Source organism: Podarcis pityusensis, assembly GCF_964106645.2.
Source record: "Podarcis pityusensis genome assembly, chromosome: 13".
Classification (NCBI taxonomy): Eukaryota; Metazoa; Chordata; class Lepidosauria; order Squamata; family Lacertidae; genus Podarcis; species Podarcis pityusensis.
In genome coordinates this window covers 32,093,092-32,110,933 of record NC_138038.1, presented here as the reverse complement: position 1 = coordinate 32,110,933, position 17,842 = coordinate 32,093,092, and the positions used below count along the sequence as shown (strand labels likewise).

At 42.4% G+C, this 17,842-nt stretch overlaps 1 protein-coding gene across 1 annotated transcript; it reads right to left on the bottom strand.

The window, feature by feature from the left end:
* Positions 1–1,543: 1,543 nt before the first annotated feature.
* LOC308461301 (erythroblast NAD(P)(+)--arginine ADP-ribosyltransferase-like) lies at positions 1,544–9,047 on the bottom strand. The gene is made up of 4 exons (XM_080978094.1): positions 8,815–9,047; positions 4,764–5,478; positions 3,919–3,954; positions 1,544–2,415 (listed from the first exon to the last, which is right to left on the bottom strand). The coding sequence occupies exons 1-4, from the start codon at positions 8,884–8,886 to the stop codon at positions 2,402–2,404; spliced, it is 837 nt and encodes a 278-aa protein (XP_080834220.1). The 5' UTR covers positions 8,887–9,047; the 3' UTR covers positions 1,544–2,401.
* Between the last annotated feature and the right edge of the window lie 8,795 nt (positions 9,048–17,842).

Here is a 17,842-nt window from a genome sequence, read left to right as displayed (position 1 = left end):
TTATTTAGGTGTTCCAGTTTGCATGTGACTTCTACATGTGTGGATAGGCTTGCCTAAACAAACCTGTTTTAAGCAGGCGCTGAAAAGAATACAGCAAAAGCCTAGGGTCAATAAGCAGGGGCTTCCAAAATACAGGTGCAGGGCTGGCACAATAAAAATATCTCTTCCTTATAAGTGTGGCATTGTGTTTCCATAGGAACGGATTGTTAGAGCATTTTCCTTTTTTTCTTTTTCTTTTTTTGACTGGCCAATAATTACCTGAAATACCTAAGAATGGTGAGATGTCTATGTGAAGGGAGACTGCAGTTTTGACACAATGGCTAAGGAGAACTGAATTAGGGTACTGTAAGCTAACATGGGTGGTGCTGTGGGTTAAACCACAGAGCCTCGGGCTTGTCGATCAGAATATCGGCGGTTCGAATCCCCACGATGGAGTGAGCTCCCCTTGCTCAGTCCCTGCTCCTGCCAACCTAGCAGTTCGAAAGCATGTAAAAGTGCAAGTAGATAAATAGGTACCGCTCCGGTGAGAAGGTAAACAGCATTTCCATGCGCTGCTCTGGTTCACCAGAAGCGGCTTAGCCATGCTGGCCGCATGACCTGGAAGCTGTATGCCGGCTCCCTCGGCCAATAAAGCGAGATGAGCGCCACAACCCCAGAGTCATCCGTGACTGGTCCTAATGGTCAGGGGTCCCTTTACCTTTAAGCTAACAAAATTGGGGGCTGTCTGACGTGGGAGGTAGTATTAGAATTTGGCTGTTGGAGTTGCTCAGCTGTTATATTTGTAAATTAACATAAGAATTACAAAATGCAAATAAGCCTCCAATGACTCCTTTGCTAAAGGAACTAAATGTAAGCATCATGCCCCTGGAATTTCTCAACACTCAGAAAATAGCACTGAGTGTAACAATACACTTTTAAAAAAATAAAGGTCTTACATTGCATTTCCCCTGGAAAGGCCAGCTATAACCTCGGGACAATTCCAAAAGAAGCCCTGTTTCATCCACATGCAATCTAATATTCTTTCTTCTGAAGCCTCTCGATACTGTTTGTGGTTAAAAAAAACAAAAACCCCAAAAAGCAGAGGGGACAGGTTGTGTATACCCAGGTAGTAAGCAAAATTCCAAACAGAGAGATAGCTCAAGTTACTACATCTCATTGAGGAAAATTCTCCCTTCCTACCCTGTATACCTGTCTGTTCCCTCAGTACTGGCAAAAGGCTTGTTTTCTACTCCACCACCAAATGGAGTTAAATACCTCTGACCTTAGGGTTTCGAATGCTCTATTTTATTTGTTGCCTGGGTATTTTTTTTCACAATCGTAACATAGGCAAACATCTACCTCCTGAAAATCCCAGTGAGATAACAGTAGGGATTATGAATTATGCCCCCCAAACCCTCCAAAGGAAAACCCTCCTCACACTTTTTACTCCTTTAAGAGGCATAGCAGCAACAGGCATTTTCAAACTGCAGAGACCAAAAATCACACCAGTTTAAGTTGTCTTTAAAAGTGCTTTTTATTATGTGGTTATATCAAAACCCTTACAGATAATTCAGAAAATTATTTCATACACGTCAGATTAAGTGGTTTTACAAATCGAAGCCCCAAAGTCAAGCTGTGCAGGAGATTATTATGCAAAGCAAAAGAAAAGAAGAAGAAAATCAGTGTACAATTCTATATCCGCTTAGCCCCATTTAACTCAATGGGAACAGATATACTATATAGAGAGAGGATATGTGTATATATAGGATAGTGCTGTTAATCTGCTTTAGGTGGTCTTCAGTATTTATGCACATGTCTTTAGATTAAGGCTCAGCCAAAAATTATCTGGGTTGAAACTGGGGTCAGGGAGAGAGAACATTTCCACCACTTGCCGCATGGCCCAAGGGGAAAACATAAGTCATTGTCATGTATTTTCATTCCCAGAGAATGTTGGGGGAGCAGAGGGGGAAATTATGGCTGCCAGCCATACAGAGGGGCATTGCAACAAGCAGTGCATTTTTCAGGGGGTACTCTAGTGTACGCAGTACCACCACCTCTCTTTTTTTTGTTTTTGTTTAAAAGTGTAACACTTACTGCAACAACTTCATGGTGAGTACTGGCACCTATTTTTCTAGAAAAACAAAGCACTTGCCACAGATAAGGCCTACATCCCCCACTCCCTTTGCCCTTCTTTTTGCAGTTCTCAAATAGTGATGAAATATCTCTTTCCCCCCCCCCTCCATTTTGCTACCTGTAAAAGGGAAAATAAAATTGCTGTGGAACATTTGGGGCCAGCATTCCTTCAGATTCTTGACCCTGCATCTACAAATATAGACATAGACAATATGGAAAAACCACAGAGATTCTTGCAAAGCGTAATTCTTGGCAGGCCACAACCTGACATCACTGGGATGGTGAGGTCTCACAAATACAGCACTGTGGAGGAAAAGACAGAAAGTGCATTCAGAAGTTAGTAGGACACACCCTGATGTGGTTTCAGCCTCACATTGCAAAGCTTTAGGGTTAGCAGAGAATGTGGCTAGTCCACCTACAAACTAAAATAATGTAGCTCTTGCTCCATGACAAGAGCTATTCTACATGTTTAGAAAGGGGGGAATTGTGTGCAACAAATGTGGAAAATAAAGGTGCACTTATTGAGCATTAGAAAACCTGATGATGGAGGAATGCCCTGAGGGAAACAATGGGCAAAATGCACAGGAATATGCTGTTAACCTGCCTGTAAGTGACTTCAGCAATGAAGTGTGGACTATTGTAAACTATTTCTCTCCTCCTCCCGCTCTATCTGATGGCAGAGAGTCTGCAGGGAGAAGGAACATTGGAGACTGCTGCCTGAAACAATGGCTTCATGAGTTTTTTATGGTGAGTTTGATAATGGAGACTATTGCTGTTATTCTTTACCCTTCCTTGAAAAACAAATAAAAAACTCTAGCTACTGTGAAATGTGGTGTTTGTCATAAACATAAGATTCAGAGGAGTCGAACAGTAAAAGCTGGGAGTTTGCAGGCCCTCCTTCCTTGGAGGTTTCTAAGCAGAGGTTGCATGGTCATCTGCCATGGATGCTTTAGTTGAGATTCCTGCATTGCAGGGAGTTGGACTAGATGACCCTTGGAGCCAACTCTACAATTCTGTGATTCTAGAATTGCAAAGTGTGGAGATGCATTTCCACAAGTACACAAGAAGAATGCAATCTGCTCTTGAGAAACGTGACATATCCCTCTAACAAAAGAACAACATGGGTTGAGATACAAGCCACATTCACACCATACATTCTTAAGCACCGTGATACCATTTTGAACAGTTGTGGCTTCCCCCAAGGAATTTGTGAAGCGTAGTTTGTTAGGGGTGCTGATAGTTGTCAGGACACTTCCATCCCCTGCCCAGAGCTACAATTCCCAGAGAGGTTTAATCTCTCTTCCCAGGGAATGCTAGGAACTGTAGCTGAGGCCCTCGTGCCAAATGTGACTCTGTGGATCTCTTTATCCAGTCATCCCTGGGCCACATTCCTCACCAGCCCTGCTCATGAGTGCTTTTGCCTTCCTGGAATGTGTACTTGAACTGTACTGCTGGTACCTCTTGCTTGCCTGATGGAGGATCGAGAAGTGTGGTTATGGGTGTAGAAACCTCAGGTTTTTTGCATGGTTGGAATGGAGCCAAGGGAACAAAAGTAAGAGTCTCATCCATTGCAGCACGGCCCACTTACGTTCTTGAACCCTCCCATCACTGGCATGCGGCCTCTAGAAGGTTTCCCAGGAGGAATGTGGCCCCAAGGCACCCACCTCTAACTATCTTCTTTTGCAGGCTAACCTTTCCTGTGCTAAGGAATCTAGGGATTCCAAAAACCACTCCATATAGATCCATTTTAGTCATCCCCTCCACCACCAACACCAAGTTTTAATTCCATCTCAGGCTGTCACATACCTTGATGTCCAGGACAGGCTTGGTTGTTATCCCAACCTATAGAATAGAGAGAGAGAAGTATTTACCCCCCTTTAAACAACCATTCTCCCAATTCCCATATTATAGTCTGAGAACCTTAGAAAGGGCAAGGTTCTGTATATCTGTCTCTCCAATTTGTCTAGTTCAGTGTTTCCTAAACTGGGTGATACCGCCCCTTGAGGGGTGCTAGAACAATCCGGTGGGGGTGGTAGTAGCCTCAGGTTGGTGAATAAAAATAAGGGAGCTGTGGAAGGATAAAGAAAGAAGATAAGAAAATTTTGAAAAACTGTTCTTACATGTTTCATCTGTTGCCTACCTGATGCCAACCACCAGGTCAACACCTCCCCTGAATCTGGTGGTCGTGCTGGAGGTGAGAGGTTTGGGTGAACCCTTTTTGGCCTTATCCAGGCCCAGGATGTAGATCACGGCTTGCCTGCCTATTGGGCCAATGGCAGGTGGTCTGTGACACCAGCGCCACCCCATGGGCTTTTAAATGCTTAAAGAAGGTAGATTTCCAGAGGCCACTAGTAAAACAATTTCTGAAAAGTGGGTAGTAGGCCAAAAAAGTGGGAACCTCTGGTCTAGTTCATAGTGGGAGGAGGATTTTAGAACTGATTATACACCCTGTACAGAAAAGAAAACATGTTTTTCCCTCATCCATTTAGGATGGTATTGGATTAAGAAAAAATTCACACATCCAATTTCTTCATGAAATTTACTTCTGCCCACCCACCCAACTATGCCAAACCCAACCCAGACAGGGAAGGATGGGGAATTAGAACTGGTGCCCCACAAAATGAAAAGCCCAGTAACTTCCATTTGGTTACCTTTCCCCTCAAAAGCACAGTTGTGGTAGCTGCAAGTCCCCACTGACGTGGCATCTACGGTCTGGCCATCTGGGGTGTCTTCAACTGACGTGACTTTGAAAATCTCATAAGGAGGGACCAACACCTCCTCTTCTTTCAAAACTGACATCTCACTTATATCAATCCCCTCGCAGGTGAACAATTTGAAAAAGGTTACAGTCTGAAACATTTTGGCCACAATCGAGTTCTCTGATGTGGAAGTGAACTGCCCAAACCTGAAGAGATCATTGATGGAAAACTTCACACCAGTGCCCCTGTAGACCTTAACACATTTGTGGTCCTTTCGTTTGAATGACAGGGTTGCCTGGGTTAAGAGGAAATGCAGGGACTTGAAAGGGTAGGCCTCATATTCCTCAGGCCCTTTTCCTGCTGTGCGGGTGGCAGCATTGAACTCCCTGTAGAGTGAAGGGAATTCTCTAGTGTATGCCCAGATAGCCACTTCAGAGAGCTCTTCCATATTCTTGGGGTATAACTTGGACTGGTTCTCCTGCCAATTAAACAGTCCTTCCTCCCATGCTTCCTTATAGATCTTAGACATATTCAGCTCACTTAGAATGAGAGACTTCAGGATGCTCTGCATGCTCTCCAGGCAGCCTTCATACTTGTCATCGAGGGAGTAATGTGCCATGTTCAATATCGGTTGGGATCTATTTGTTGACATTTCACTGGAGCCAGCCTGGAGCAAATTGATAATTGCATCATGTGAGTCATATGGCCTCTCAGAAAACATGTATGACAGTTTGCTGTTCACAACACTAGGCTCCCAATCCATTATGCAGACAAGAGGCTGCATCCTATGCATTGTTGGCTGACTGGTGAATCACCTCCACCACATGGCCTCACCCCAAGCAGAGAATGGATGAGCTTAAAATGTTCAAACAGGCTGGCCTCATTTGAATCAGGAGCAGGAGACTGGTCCAACCCAAAATGGGCTTTGGAAAGGGTAATATGCAGAGGAGAGCAGGAGCCTGAGCCTCTCCTTGTTTGTAATTTACATGCTCAGTATATCATTACTTAATGGGATGCAGCATTATTCAAAGCCCCATGATCCCTGGAAGGTAATAATGCACATCACACATCACACACAGCCAAGGAGAGGTCTTGCATGCATATCATGTTTAGGAACTGTAGATTATATTTGGAGACACATTGACGGGTCTCTGTGGTGTTGCCTCAGCTTTGGAACTCCCTGCCCCTTGAAATCCAGCTGATGTCTACATTGTCTTCCGTTAAACACCAGCTTGGAGCATGGTTTTTTGTGATTGCTGTTGAGGTTCACCTGTGATATACTTTGGCCATATATTTTTATGGGTTTTATAGATGTGATTTGATTAATTTACTGAAGTTGTGTACTTCATCCGGAGATCTTCAGATTAAAGGAGCAATACAAATGCTTTAAACAAATAAATAATGTGCAGTCAAGGAGATACCTTGCTGCTGCTCTGTTTTTCCAAATTATGTGCCCTGCATGTAATTTCCTGCCAAGAATCAGGGGCTTGTAATCCAGCACTGTGATGTGTATTCCATTAGAAAATGATGTGTGACACACCAGGTACAGCTGAGGTTAGACTTCTCATCCACCCTCCACTATCAACTCCTATATCTCCCTTCTCTGAGAAAAGTGGGGGCATGACAGCAGCATAGGTGGTGAGTATTTGATTGGAAAAAAGTCCCGTTAGACAGCCTGCTCATTCCTAACAACACCACCCAGACAGCTTCAAAAAAACAAAACAAAGGCTATTGTCTTAGTTTGGTCAGTAGTCATATAATGCAAAAAAGAAAGAAAGAGGCGTGGGACATATAACCGGAGACAGCTCACAACTGCATACTCCATTCTCTTTCTAAATTCTAGTTACAGATGGGTAGCCGTGTTGGTCTGCCATAGTTGAAATAAAAAAATTCCTTCCTGTAGCACCTTAAAGACCAACTAAGTTAGTTCTTGGTATAAGCTTTCGTGTGCATGCACACTTCTTCAGATACACTGAAACAGAAGTTACCAGATCCTTCTATATATTGAGAAGGTGGGGAGGGGTATTACTTAGAAGGGTGGTGGGAATCGGAGATTGGCAGATAGCTGAGATGAGCCTGTTGACGACTCTTAACGACTGTAATAGGTCTTACAGGAAAAGGCAAGGGGTGAGAAGGTGAGAAATGGCTTAGTCATGTATAATGAGATAAGAATCCGATGTCTCTGTTCAGACCAGGTTTCTCCATTGTTTTAAGTTTGGTAATGAGTTGTAATTCAGCAGCTTCTCTTTCCAGTCTATTTCTGAAATTCCTTTGTAGTAAAACAGCTACTTTGAGATCTTGTATAGAATGTCCTGGGAGATTGAAGTGTTCTCCTACTGGTTTCTCTGTTTTGTGATTCTTGATATCAGATTTATGTCCGTTTATTCTTTGGCGTAAGGTTTGGCCTGTTTGTCCAATATAGAGAGCTGAAGGACACTGTTGGCATTTGATGGCATACACAATGTTAGACGATGAGCAATTAAATAGTCCCGAGATGGTATGTGTGATGTTGTTGGGGCCAGTAATGGTGTTGTCCGGGTGTATGTGGCAGCAAAGTTGGCATCTGGGTTTATTGCAGGCTCTGGTGCCAGTGTCCGTGGTACGTCTGGTTGTAGTATTATTGTGGGTTAGGAGTTGTTTAAGATTGGGTGGCTGTCTGTAGGCAATGAAAGGTCTTCCTCCCAGAGCTTGAGAAAGAGAACTGTCATTGTCCAGGAGAGGTTGTAGATCTCTGATGATGCGTTGAACTGTTCATTGCCTACAGACAGCCACCCAATCTTAAACAACTCCTAACCCACAATAATACTACAACCAGACGTACCACGGACACTGGCACCAGAGCCTGCAATAAACCCAGATGCCAACTTTGCTGCCACATACACCCGGACAACACCATTACTGGCCCCAACAACATCACACATACCATCTCGGGACTATTTAATTGCTCATCGTCTAACATTGTGTATGCCATCAAATGCCAACAGTGTCCTTCAGCTCTCTATATTGGACAAACAGGCCAAACCTTACGCCAAAGAATAAACGGACATAAATCTGATATCAAGAATCACAAAACAGAGAAACCAGTAGGAGAACACTTCAATCTCCCAGGACATTCTATACAAGATCTCAAAGTAGCTGTTTTACTACAAAGGAATTTCAGAAATAGACTGGAAAGAGAAGCTGCTGAATTACAACTCATTACCAAACTTAAAACAATGGAGAAACCTGGTCTGAACAGAGACATCGGATTCTTATCTCATTATACATGACTAAGCCATTTCTCACCTTCTCACCCCTTGCCTTTTCCTGTAAGACCTATTACAGTCGTTAAGAGTCGTCAACAGGCTCATCTCAGCTATCTGCCAATCTCCGATTCCCACCACCCTTCTAAGTAATACCCCTCCCCACCTTCTCAATATATAGAAGGATCTGGTAACTTCTGTTTCAGTGTATCTGAAGAAGTGTGCATGCACACGAAAGCTTATACCAAGAACTAACTTAGTTGGTCTTTAAGGTGCTACAGGAAGGAATTTTTTTATTTCTAAATTCTGTTTGTCTCTCAATTTCACCATCTTTAAGAATCAGTTGTGAGTAAAACAGAATAAGACTCTGGAAGAGCAATCATTTGATCACATATTAATCCAATGGCAAGATATAGGGAACTTTTGCTGAACCCATGGACCTTCTCGCAAGGCCTAAGTGCCCATAGCCATCTCCTTAGCACTGCCAAGATTTACCACAGTAGATTCCTTCCAAACTTGGGGCAACCCTTGGGTTAGAGAAAGCCTAGCTTTCTCTAATTCCGGAGTGGGGGATATTTGGCCCTCCAGATGCTGCTGAACTACAACTCCCATCAGTCCAAGCAAATATGACCTGTAGCCAGGAATGATGGGAGTTGTAGTTCAGCAACATATGAGGGGCCAAAGGTTCTCTGCACCTCCTCTAATTAGTCATTCTTTGTTCATCAATAGCCACACAAAGCAGGGAAGGACATAGGACTTACCTTGGTAGTCCCTTGAGCAGATGACACAATGAAAGCAACTAGCAGAAATGTAACATGCTGTGGGTTCTCCATCCTGATGCTCCACAGTATGTCCACAGTTGTACAAGAACTGTGTCAGATAATGTAAGTTGACTGGAGCAGTGGATATCTTTGAGGCTTTCACCTATCTGGAAATCTTGCCCCAAACTGAAGAGACAGTATTGTGACAAATGAGGATCTTCCTTCTTTGCCTTCCAAATGTAGCTTCATGGTGCTATAAAGCCACAGTACAGCTCATATGACACAAGTTAGAGCCGTTAGGAAGATTACAAGATAGGTAGAGCATGTGTGCTGATAAAGCCACTTCCTCATGACATGGGGACATTGTATATTATCTCAGTGGTCTCTGACCATGTGCTTGTCCGTTTATTCAGAAGTACTTGATGCTACTCCCTAAAATGGCTCCTTTGCACCATCATGGCTGAGGCCTACTCCAAGTTAATGCAAGCAAAATAGTAGTGAGGCAGCGAATCATTTCTTTCAATTAGCCAGTCCATCAATCAATACCTTTATTATGGTCATAAGACCATAACAGGTCAAAATTCAGGTCAAAATACATAAAGCAAATAGCTGTATACAAAATATGCAATTTCTCCAATTTAACTAAGATAGTCAGCTTCATATGGGCATGCCAGTTAGGAAAGGTTAAGTCACCTGTTTGGTGATCTGTTGGACCTGATAAACAATACATTGTCAGTCTTTCATCCAGACACCCTGGCAAACTAGTCAGAAGAGGGTAAGTTATATGACATGTCACATTGGAATAAAACGTAGTGTATAAACTCATGAACTCCCACCTTATTGGGGCACAATCAATTTGGAAATGGAATATTCAAAAATCTGCTGATTTATTTATTTATATAGGCTTATACACAGCACAATAAACAAAGTATCTCGGTGGTAAGAATCACAGCCATAAACCAGCATCAGAATGCTTAGTAAACGTCTTGACACTGATACACAATAACTGGTGGTTGAGCTATATAAACAGAATTGTCTTAAATAGGCTTTTGAAACAAACTACTGATGGTGCCTGCTTAACATTAATAGGCAAAGACTGCCACAATCTAGGTGCACTGCAGACACACTAAGTACCCCATTTTTTGTAGAAGCGAAGGGAACGCAATGTGGTATCCTTAATAGTAATTAAAAGGTTTTCTCCCTTTGCATTTTGGTATAAGAATTGCAGTGTTTCCACGTATCATGTGGTTCAGTGGCGATAAAAAGTTTACATTTCAGGCGGAAGTTACTGTTGTGGAATCACCTTGTTAAATACAAACATAGGGGAGGCAGGTGCACTCTGTGCATGCTCATGGGATATATTTCTGACACTTGTAATTCTTAATCATATCTCCACCGGGTCAAGTTAAACACCTTAGGCTGTGTCACACTTTGATGTAGAATATTGCCTGCATGTTTTCTTTCTCAGTCAGTGAACTTTTAAAAACAAACAAATCATGCATTGGTTGGCATATATAGTTGTATTGCATTAGATCAGGCATCCCCAACCTGCGGCCCTCCAGATGTTTCGGCCTACAACTCCCATGATCCCTAGCTAACAGGACCAGTGGTCAGGGATGATGGGAATTGTAGTCCAAAACATCTGGAGGGCCAAAGGTTGGGGTTGCCTGCCTTATATTAAGTCCTCCATTTTACATGTACCTTATCACAAATTTATTCTTGTCATTTATTGGTCCATGACTTTGTTATTTCTCTTGAGCGGCGATTTTAACACTGATTTTCCGGGGTCTACCTTATCCCACAACACAACACAGGATTGCTATGTTTGCATGTATTGAATGCGCGCTCTCTCTCTCTCTCTCTCTCTCTCTCTCTCTCTTACACACACACACACACACACACACACACACTCTCATGTCTCTGGTAACAGCTCCAAATCTGTTAACATATCAGCGCATCATCTCATGGGGTGCATGGAGGGTAGTGATTTTAAAACGGTCACTGAGATGGACAGATTGCCACTATCACTTAAGCCATTATGCTTACCCGTTCCTCCTCCTTCTGTTTCCTTTGTTGATTTCTATCCGGGGGGGGTGGGGATTGGAGGGCAAGGTAGAGATCTAAATTTCCCCCCTAGGAGCTTACAGTGAAAGTAGCTAAACTGTGGCTGACCAGATGTTGCTGGACTATGACTTGCATTAGCCCAGGCAACATGTTCAGGAATGAAGAGAGTGGTAGTCCAGCAACTCTTTGGTTCCTTGGGCACAACTGCTGCCTCTCACACACTTTTGTTTAATAACATCCACTGGCAAGCATCACAGCTGCTAACAGATGGCAGCCATAGAAACAATCAGGGCAGAGCTGAATGATGTGGAGAAAATGGAGGGGATCAAACAAGATGTGCATACAAGGCCAGTTCCAGCTTTGAGGGGACCGTCAGCCAAGTGTTCACAAATACCTGCAGTGACACTGTGTCAGGAACATTGTGTGACATTGAAATGGTGGCTTGCAAACTCAGATACCGGAATAAGTGTCAGTGCCAGGGAGCTGGGCCTGCATGCACTTGTTTATTAAAGAATTGCTGGCCCATTTGAGTATAACAGGGGATGGAGGAAATCTATCAAAGGGGGCACCTAAGGAAGGGGAATGACACTGACTCCACCTTTCCCACTCATTCTTCCACCACCTTACCTTGCCACTGCTTTGGGATGCTTTAGTCATTTTCCCTCAGCCCAGGCAGCAATGTTCTAAGGAGCACCAAGTTGTTTGTGTCTATTGACAATTTTATATTTCCCAGTGTTGCTCTAAAGCAGAGGTGAGGGATCCTGTGGCCAGGAGCGCCAATTATAGGGGCTTCACCCACAATATTTTTGTTGTGGATGCTCAGCACCCACACTGCAGGGCCCCCCCACACACACACACAACTTCCAAGGTCTTGCAAGGTCTCAGAACCCGACTTCCAGTGGCACCAGAAGTCAGGTTCCAAGGCCAGGGGGCAGGCGTGACGTCATGACGTCATGTCGTAATGTGATGTCACACCCACTGGCCACCCATAACCTGGGGCCCAAGTTGGCTCTCCTACCTGTGGCCCTCCAGGTAGGAGGATACAATTCCCATCACCCCCAGTCAACCTGGGCTGCCCAAATAGCATTTGGCCTGTCAGGTACAGTTTTCCTCTGCTCAATATTGTCCCTTGAATTGACCAGTGGCAGCCTGTACCTGACAAGCCAAATGCTATTTGAATGAAGAAAATTTCAGAAGGTGGAGAAGGAATCCTACCGCAAAGGCCAGAACTCTGGAGATTTGATTAGGTACCCAATCATTGTCAAAATTACTGTTCTCATGTTGACCACCTGATGTCAGTAAATTATTCGCAAGGCCAACATTATCCACACCTGAAGGATGCTATTAAAAAAAAAGCCTGTTGTTTAGAACCAAATCCAGGGGTAGACAGCATTTTGTGTGGTCCTTTCCCCTTTATATTTTAGGCTTGATTTTTTCAAGTTGATACCCCCGTGGTCTACAACACAGAAATACATACCTGTGACTCAAGCACATTTGATTACATCTGTAGGTGCAAAGCTATCAGTGAGAATTGTTTCAAAACGCACCTGCACTGGGCCTAAACATCCAGTCATCCTGAGTGGAAAATGTGAAAAGGTGAAGAGAATTTGCTGTGTTGAGGCATTGACTGACAAGAGGTAACAAAATGGAAACAAAGGCACTACAGCAGGCAGAAGAGACTCTTAACCGGCCAGTCTTTCCTTCTATAACCTGACAAAACTGATGCAGGACAGATAATATTTCATAGATGGAAACATGGGGCTTCACATAAGGAAGGGATGTTTTGCCTTCCAGAGGGCATTTCCACTCATGTTGCTGCTTTTTCTGCTGTGCCATAGTATATACAATGCACATTCTATTAATTGCAGCATATACACCGACCCAATCCCTATTCCTCATGAATTTTATCACTCAGGAGACCTTGTAATCGGTGACATTGCTGCTCACATCTTCTTCTTTTATGAGACTCTCTCTTTCAAGGAACAGCCAAGACAGACTATGATTGGCAAACCGGTGTAAGGAAATACTTTCTCCCTTCGTTTTCCTTCTGTAAAAATGTTCCACTCTTGATATCTGAGAGCAGAAAATCATTTAAGCACTATGGTACTTGAGAAACACTTGGTCTAGCCTTCAGGGTGAAAAGTAGTGTTCCAGGGGACATTTAGTTTGTTCTGTCATTTTATTTTATCTGTCCTGCTTTTTTCCTGTACCATCTGGCACATTTTATGAAGAATTTATCTTACAGACCCTGTGCATTTTTAAGGGGCTGATGCAGAAAAGCCTGTCTTGAATTACTCTTTGATGCACCATTCTTGCACTTTAAGAACAAAATGGAGTGTGTCCGGAGGAGGGCAAACAGGATGGTCAGAGGTTATTGCATAGGCCTTATAGTAAAACAAAACACTGCACCACTAGAGACCTGCCTCTCCACACATTCCCTGGAACACTGCCCCCCCCCCCCGTGGACCCCTCTCTCTTGCGTCACCTCCTCTCCACTCTGAGCCACACAGGGCTCCCTGACCTTTCCTAACCAGCATCTGTTTTGCTGGGAACACTTGAAAGAGCTGGGTATTTTTAGCCTGAAGCATAGGAACAAAATATAATTGGAAAAAATTGAAAAAAATAATTGAAAAAATTCAAATGGTTTGTGTGCACTGCATAATGTGATCAATTACCTGTCTCTCCCCCCACCCCACTCATATCTTATTGAAGTTGGCACCTCTGGCCAGAAGAAGAGAAGATTATAGGGAAGCATGACAGCTGACTTCAAGTATCTGAAAGACTTTCATTCCCTGTAGCTCAAAGGGCAGGCTCAAATTTGTAGAGAAGCAAACTTTTGGCTGAATACTAGTCGAAAACTCCTAACGATAAAGGCTGTCTGATACTGTAATCAAATATCTTATGTGCACTGGGCAGTAGGCTGAGTTAAATTATTTCCAGGGTCTCTCAACTCCTTCCTCTAACTCTGTCTCCTCCATTTATTCATTAATTTCAGAACATTAAAAAAGGAGTTGTGAAATTACATGGTGGGTGTGGATGTGTAGCATGCTATTGTAGTAAGTTAAGTGCCCTCAAACAGATAGAAAACAGTAAGTAACTATTTCCATGGCATTGTTAGCTGCCAGCTGCCACAGGACAAAAAAGCTATTAAAAGCACAGTTAAAGCAGGCACATCAAAAGTTCGCAACTCTACTGTTCTGCGAAAGCCTTCAAGTACATTTTTAAACATTGTTTGGCTAAACCTCTAGTAATTTTCATTGCAGTTCAGTGCCAAAGAAATACCAGCACATCTTGGCCTTGGCATTTGCCATAAAAGAGATCAATGAGAATCCCAGCCTCTTACCAAATGTCACTTTGGGCTTCCATGTCCTCAACAGCTACTACGTCGCAAAGACAACTTTTAAAGCCACCCTCAGCCTGCTTTCCACACCACATAGGTTTGTTCCCAACTTCAAGTGTGATACTCAGAACCATTTAATTGCTGCCATTGGAGGGCTTGTTTCTGAAACCACTGCCAATATGGCCACCATCTATACCACCTACAAGACTCCACAGGTAGACCATATGCAAAAGCTATGGATATGTCTCAACTGTGGCACATAATCCAGTCATCCAATGATAAATTATTAAGATGTTTATTCATTTCCCTGGAATTGTGACTGAAATGACCCTGGTCACTCTGGTAGATGATCTACACCAGAATTACAAGAGAGGGGAATGAGACCTTATGATCCCCAGTTTTTTTCTGGTGCAGCAGTCACAGAAGGTGGTGCTGGGAAACCACTCTTCCAAACCCATGGACCTATGGGTGTTACAAGGATCAGTTTTGTCTCCCGGGATTTTACAAATTTACATGAAGCCTTAAGGACCACCTTCTTCCATGAAACTGTTTGAACAATGCATTCAACACTGGAGACTCTGTTTCAGGCCTCCTCGTTGCAGGATGAGCAGCAGATGGACCTGAGGCAAAGCTCCTTTTCTCTTATGGCATCAAAGCCCTGGAATGGCTTCCCAAAGCAGAGGTCCTAGCTGGTGGTTAAAGGGAATGTAACCCTCAAAATGCAAGGTTGATCTTCAAGGAGTAGAAAATTATCAATCTGTAGTTGTAGATTCTGACCTGAATGGCTGAATTTTGTATTCTTCAAGACACATAAAAAGCAAAGGTAGCTGTGATGGGAAGGCGGGGACCTTCATTCTCCATGACTGAAGGTCTCACAGGGGCAAGACCTACCCAAGAAGTGTAGCTGTGCTCATGAGGCCTGACACTGCTGTGCAGATCCTGTTTTTTCTCATAATAAAGAGTTCACTTCTTTCATGTGATTTACGGCTGGTTTGCTCCTGATACAAACTGGATTTTTGCAGTTTTATCTTTTATAAAATGTGTTGGGAGGACTTTTCCCTGACAGTACTTTAACTAAACAAGCCTTCATTTTAAAAAAGAAGCCAGTTTTTATCTTTTATGTAGCAGAGCAGAGCATAGATGATTGAAAACGAATAAGGAAACATGTTCTTGGAACACAACTGAAAGATTCTAACCTATTTCTTTCAGCTAACTTATGGATCATTTTCTCCAGTCCAAGGTGACAAAACACTATTCCCTTTCTTGAACCAGATGGTCCCAAATGAAGCCTACCAGTACAGAGGGATTGCCCGCTTACTTAAGCATTTTGCATGGACCTGGATTGGACTCATTGCTGTGGATGATGACAATGGAGAAAACTTTTTACAGACAGTGATGCCCATGCTTTCCCAGAACAGCATCTGCTATGCTTTCATATTAAGAACTCCAAAGCGAACTTACATGCAAGAAATGTTAGAGTCATTGGTAACTCTGCTAGATCAATATCCAGTCCTCACGGACAGGAAAGTCAATGTCTGTCTCGTATATGGAGAACCTCCAGCTATACAAGTTTTGAGAATGCTGTTGTTTACAGCAGAAATGTCTGACTTGCCACCTCTGGGTAAAGTATGGGTTGTTACATCTCAGTGGGAATTTGCTTCTTTATCCGCTCAAAGGATTTGGGATACAACCCCCTTCCATGGTGCTTTATCCTTCACAGTTCACTCCAATGAGCCACCAGGATTCCAAACATTTCTTCAAATTGTAAGACCTTCCTGGTCTAAAGAAGATGGGTTCATCCATGATTTCTGGGAGCAAGCATTTGGCTGTAGGTTGAAACATTCTGATGAGTACAGTCAAGCCTGCACTGAGGAAGAGAAGCTGGAGAGCATCCCTGCAGTTTTGTTTGAAATGAACATGATTGGCCATAGCTACAATGTCTACAATTCTGTCTATGCTGTGGCACATGCATTGCATGCCACATATGTATCCAGATCCAAAAACGGGAGCTTAAAAAAAGGACAGAGGCTGATGTTTCAGAAGGTACAGCCATGGGAGGTAACTGAACACACATTTGTACTTTAAAAAGAAGTAGGGTAGAATATTATCTAGACAAGGACGGAACTCTGATCTCAAACTCTGCACAAAATAAATCCTCCAAAATCATGCTAACAAATTTTCTAAGTTAATGTGTTTAACTAATGTCAGTTTAATGATCAAATTGCTGTTGTTCTTGTAATACAATTAAGGAAAACTATATGAATGTTTTCTATAGATGGTATCTAACACCAAGCAGACTTACCTCAGATAAATGTTGGAAATGCAGTTAAGTGGTGGGTACAACATACCATGTTTGGTGGACATGCAGAAAGATGAGGGAGTTTGGGGATCTAATTTATAACGAATTAAAAAGGATGTTTAAAATCTCATTCCCCCCCCCAAAAAAAAAACCCAGAAGCATTCCTATTGGGGATTGTGGGAAATGAGATTCCAAAAGATTTAAAGAAAGTATTCATGTACACCACCACTGCAGCAAGAGTTGTGATTGCACAGAACTGGAAAAGGGAATGTTTACCGACCAAAAAAGATTTGTTGGTCAAATTAATGGAGTACGCGGAGATGGGCAAGTTGACTGGGCAGATAAGAGATCAAACAAAACAAAAATTTAAAAAAGATTGGAACATATTCAAACAATATTTGAAAGACTATCATGGGGAAATCGAAATTTTGACTGGTTTAGAATAACTTCTGTAAGAAAAAATACTAAAATATAGTGGAAAAACAGGAAAACAAACTCACAGACGTGTTAAGAGAGGCATTCAAATAAGGAAAACTGAGGACCCAAGTAAGAAGGGGAGGGAAGTCAAGTATAAAAGGAATATGAATGAATCAAGCAATTAAGCACAAGTTTTTGTTTTTGTTTTCTTTATTATTATTTAGAAATACATGTTTAGCCATAGGAGAACTGACATGTTATAATGTAATTCTATGAATGTAAATTAAAAGAAACCAATAAAGATGATTTGCATATATATATATATATATATATATATATGCTATTGTTCATATTTTCATCTCAAGCCAGTGTTCTAGCAAAATAAAATAATTTAGGTTTAGCTAAGCCAAGACTTTATATAAACTTCACTGTAAAGATTTCAACAAGTTCTTCCTTTATTTTCTTGTTCATCCTAGATTAATCACTTTTTGAGAAGCATTTTGTTCAACAACAGTGCTGGAGACACTATACAGTTTGATGAAAATAGAGAATTAGTTGCTGGTTTTGATGTTACAAACTGGGTGACTTTCCCAAATAGCTCTTTTGTTAGAGTAAAAGTTGGACAACTGGAACCTCAAGCTCCTGCAGGCAAAGAACTAATCATTAATGATGACCAGATTGTCTGGCATAGGAACTTTGATCACGTAAGACACAGCTGCAAATGTTTTTAATCTACCGAATAATTGCAGAAAGTTCAGTATGGGCCAATTCAGTCGTCTTCTTGAGGCTTGATTTCTGCTGTGTATCAGTTGTGAAACCATAGCTCCTGCACTTGTTTGTAAAAGAAGTAAAAGAACATGAGATGCGTTAACTCAATAATGTTGGCATTGGACTAATTAAAGCAGTGA

Excerpts from the sequence above, each read along its gene's own strand:
- LOC308461301 (XM_080978094.1), bottom strand. The coding sequence starts at position 8,886 with ATGGAGAACCCACAGCATGTTACATTTCTGCTAGTTGCTTTCATTGTG. Across the intron at positions 5,479-8,814 it reads CTGCTCAAGGGACTACCAAG|GCTGGCTCCAGTGAAATGTC; the intron begins GTAAGTCCTATG and ends AATTTGCTCCAG. Across the intron at positions 3,955-4,763 it reads CTGTGCTTTTGAGGGGAAAG|GTTGGGATAACAACCAAGCC; the intron begins GTAACCAAATGG and ends TCTATTCTATAG.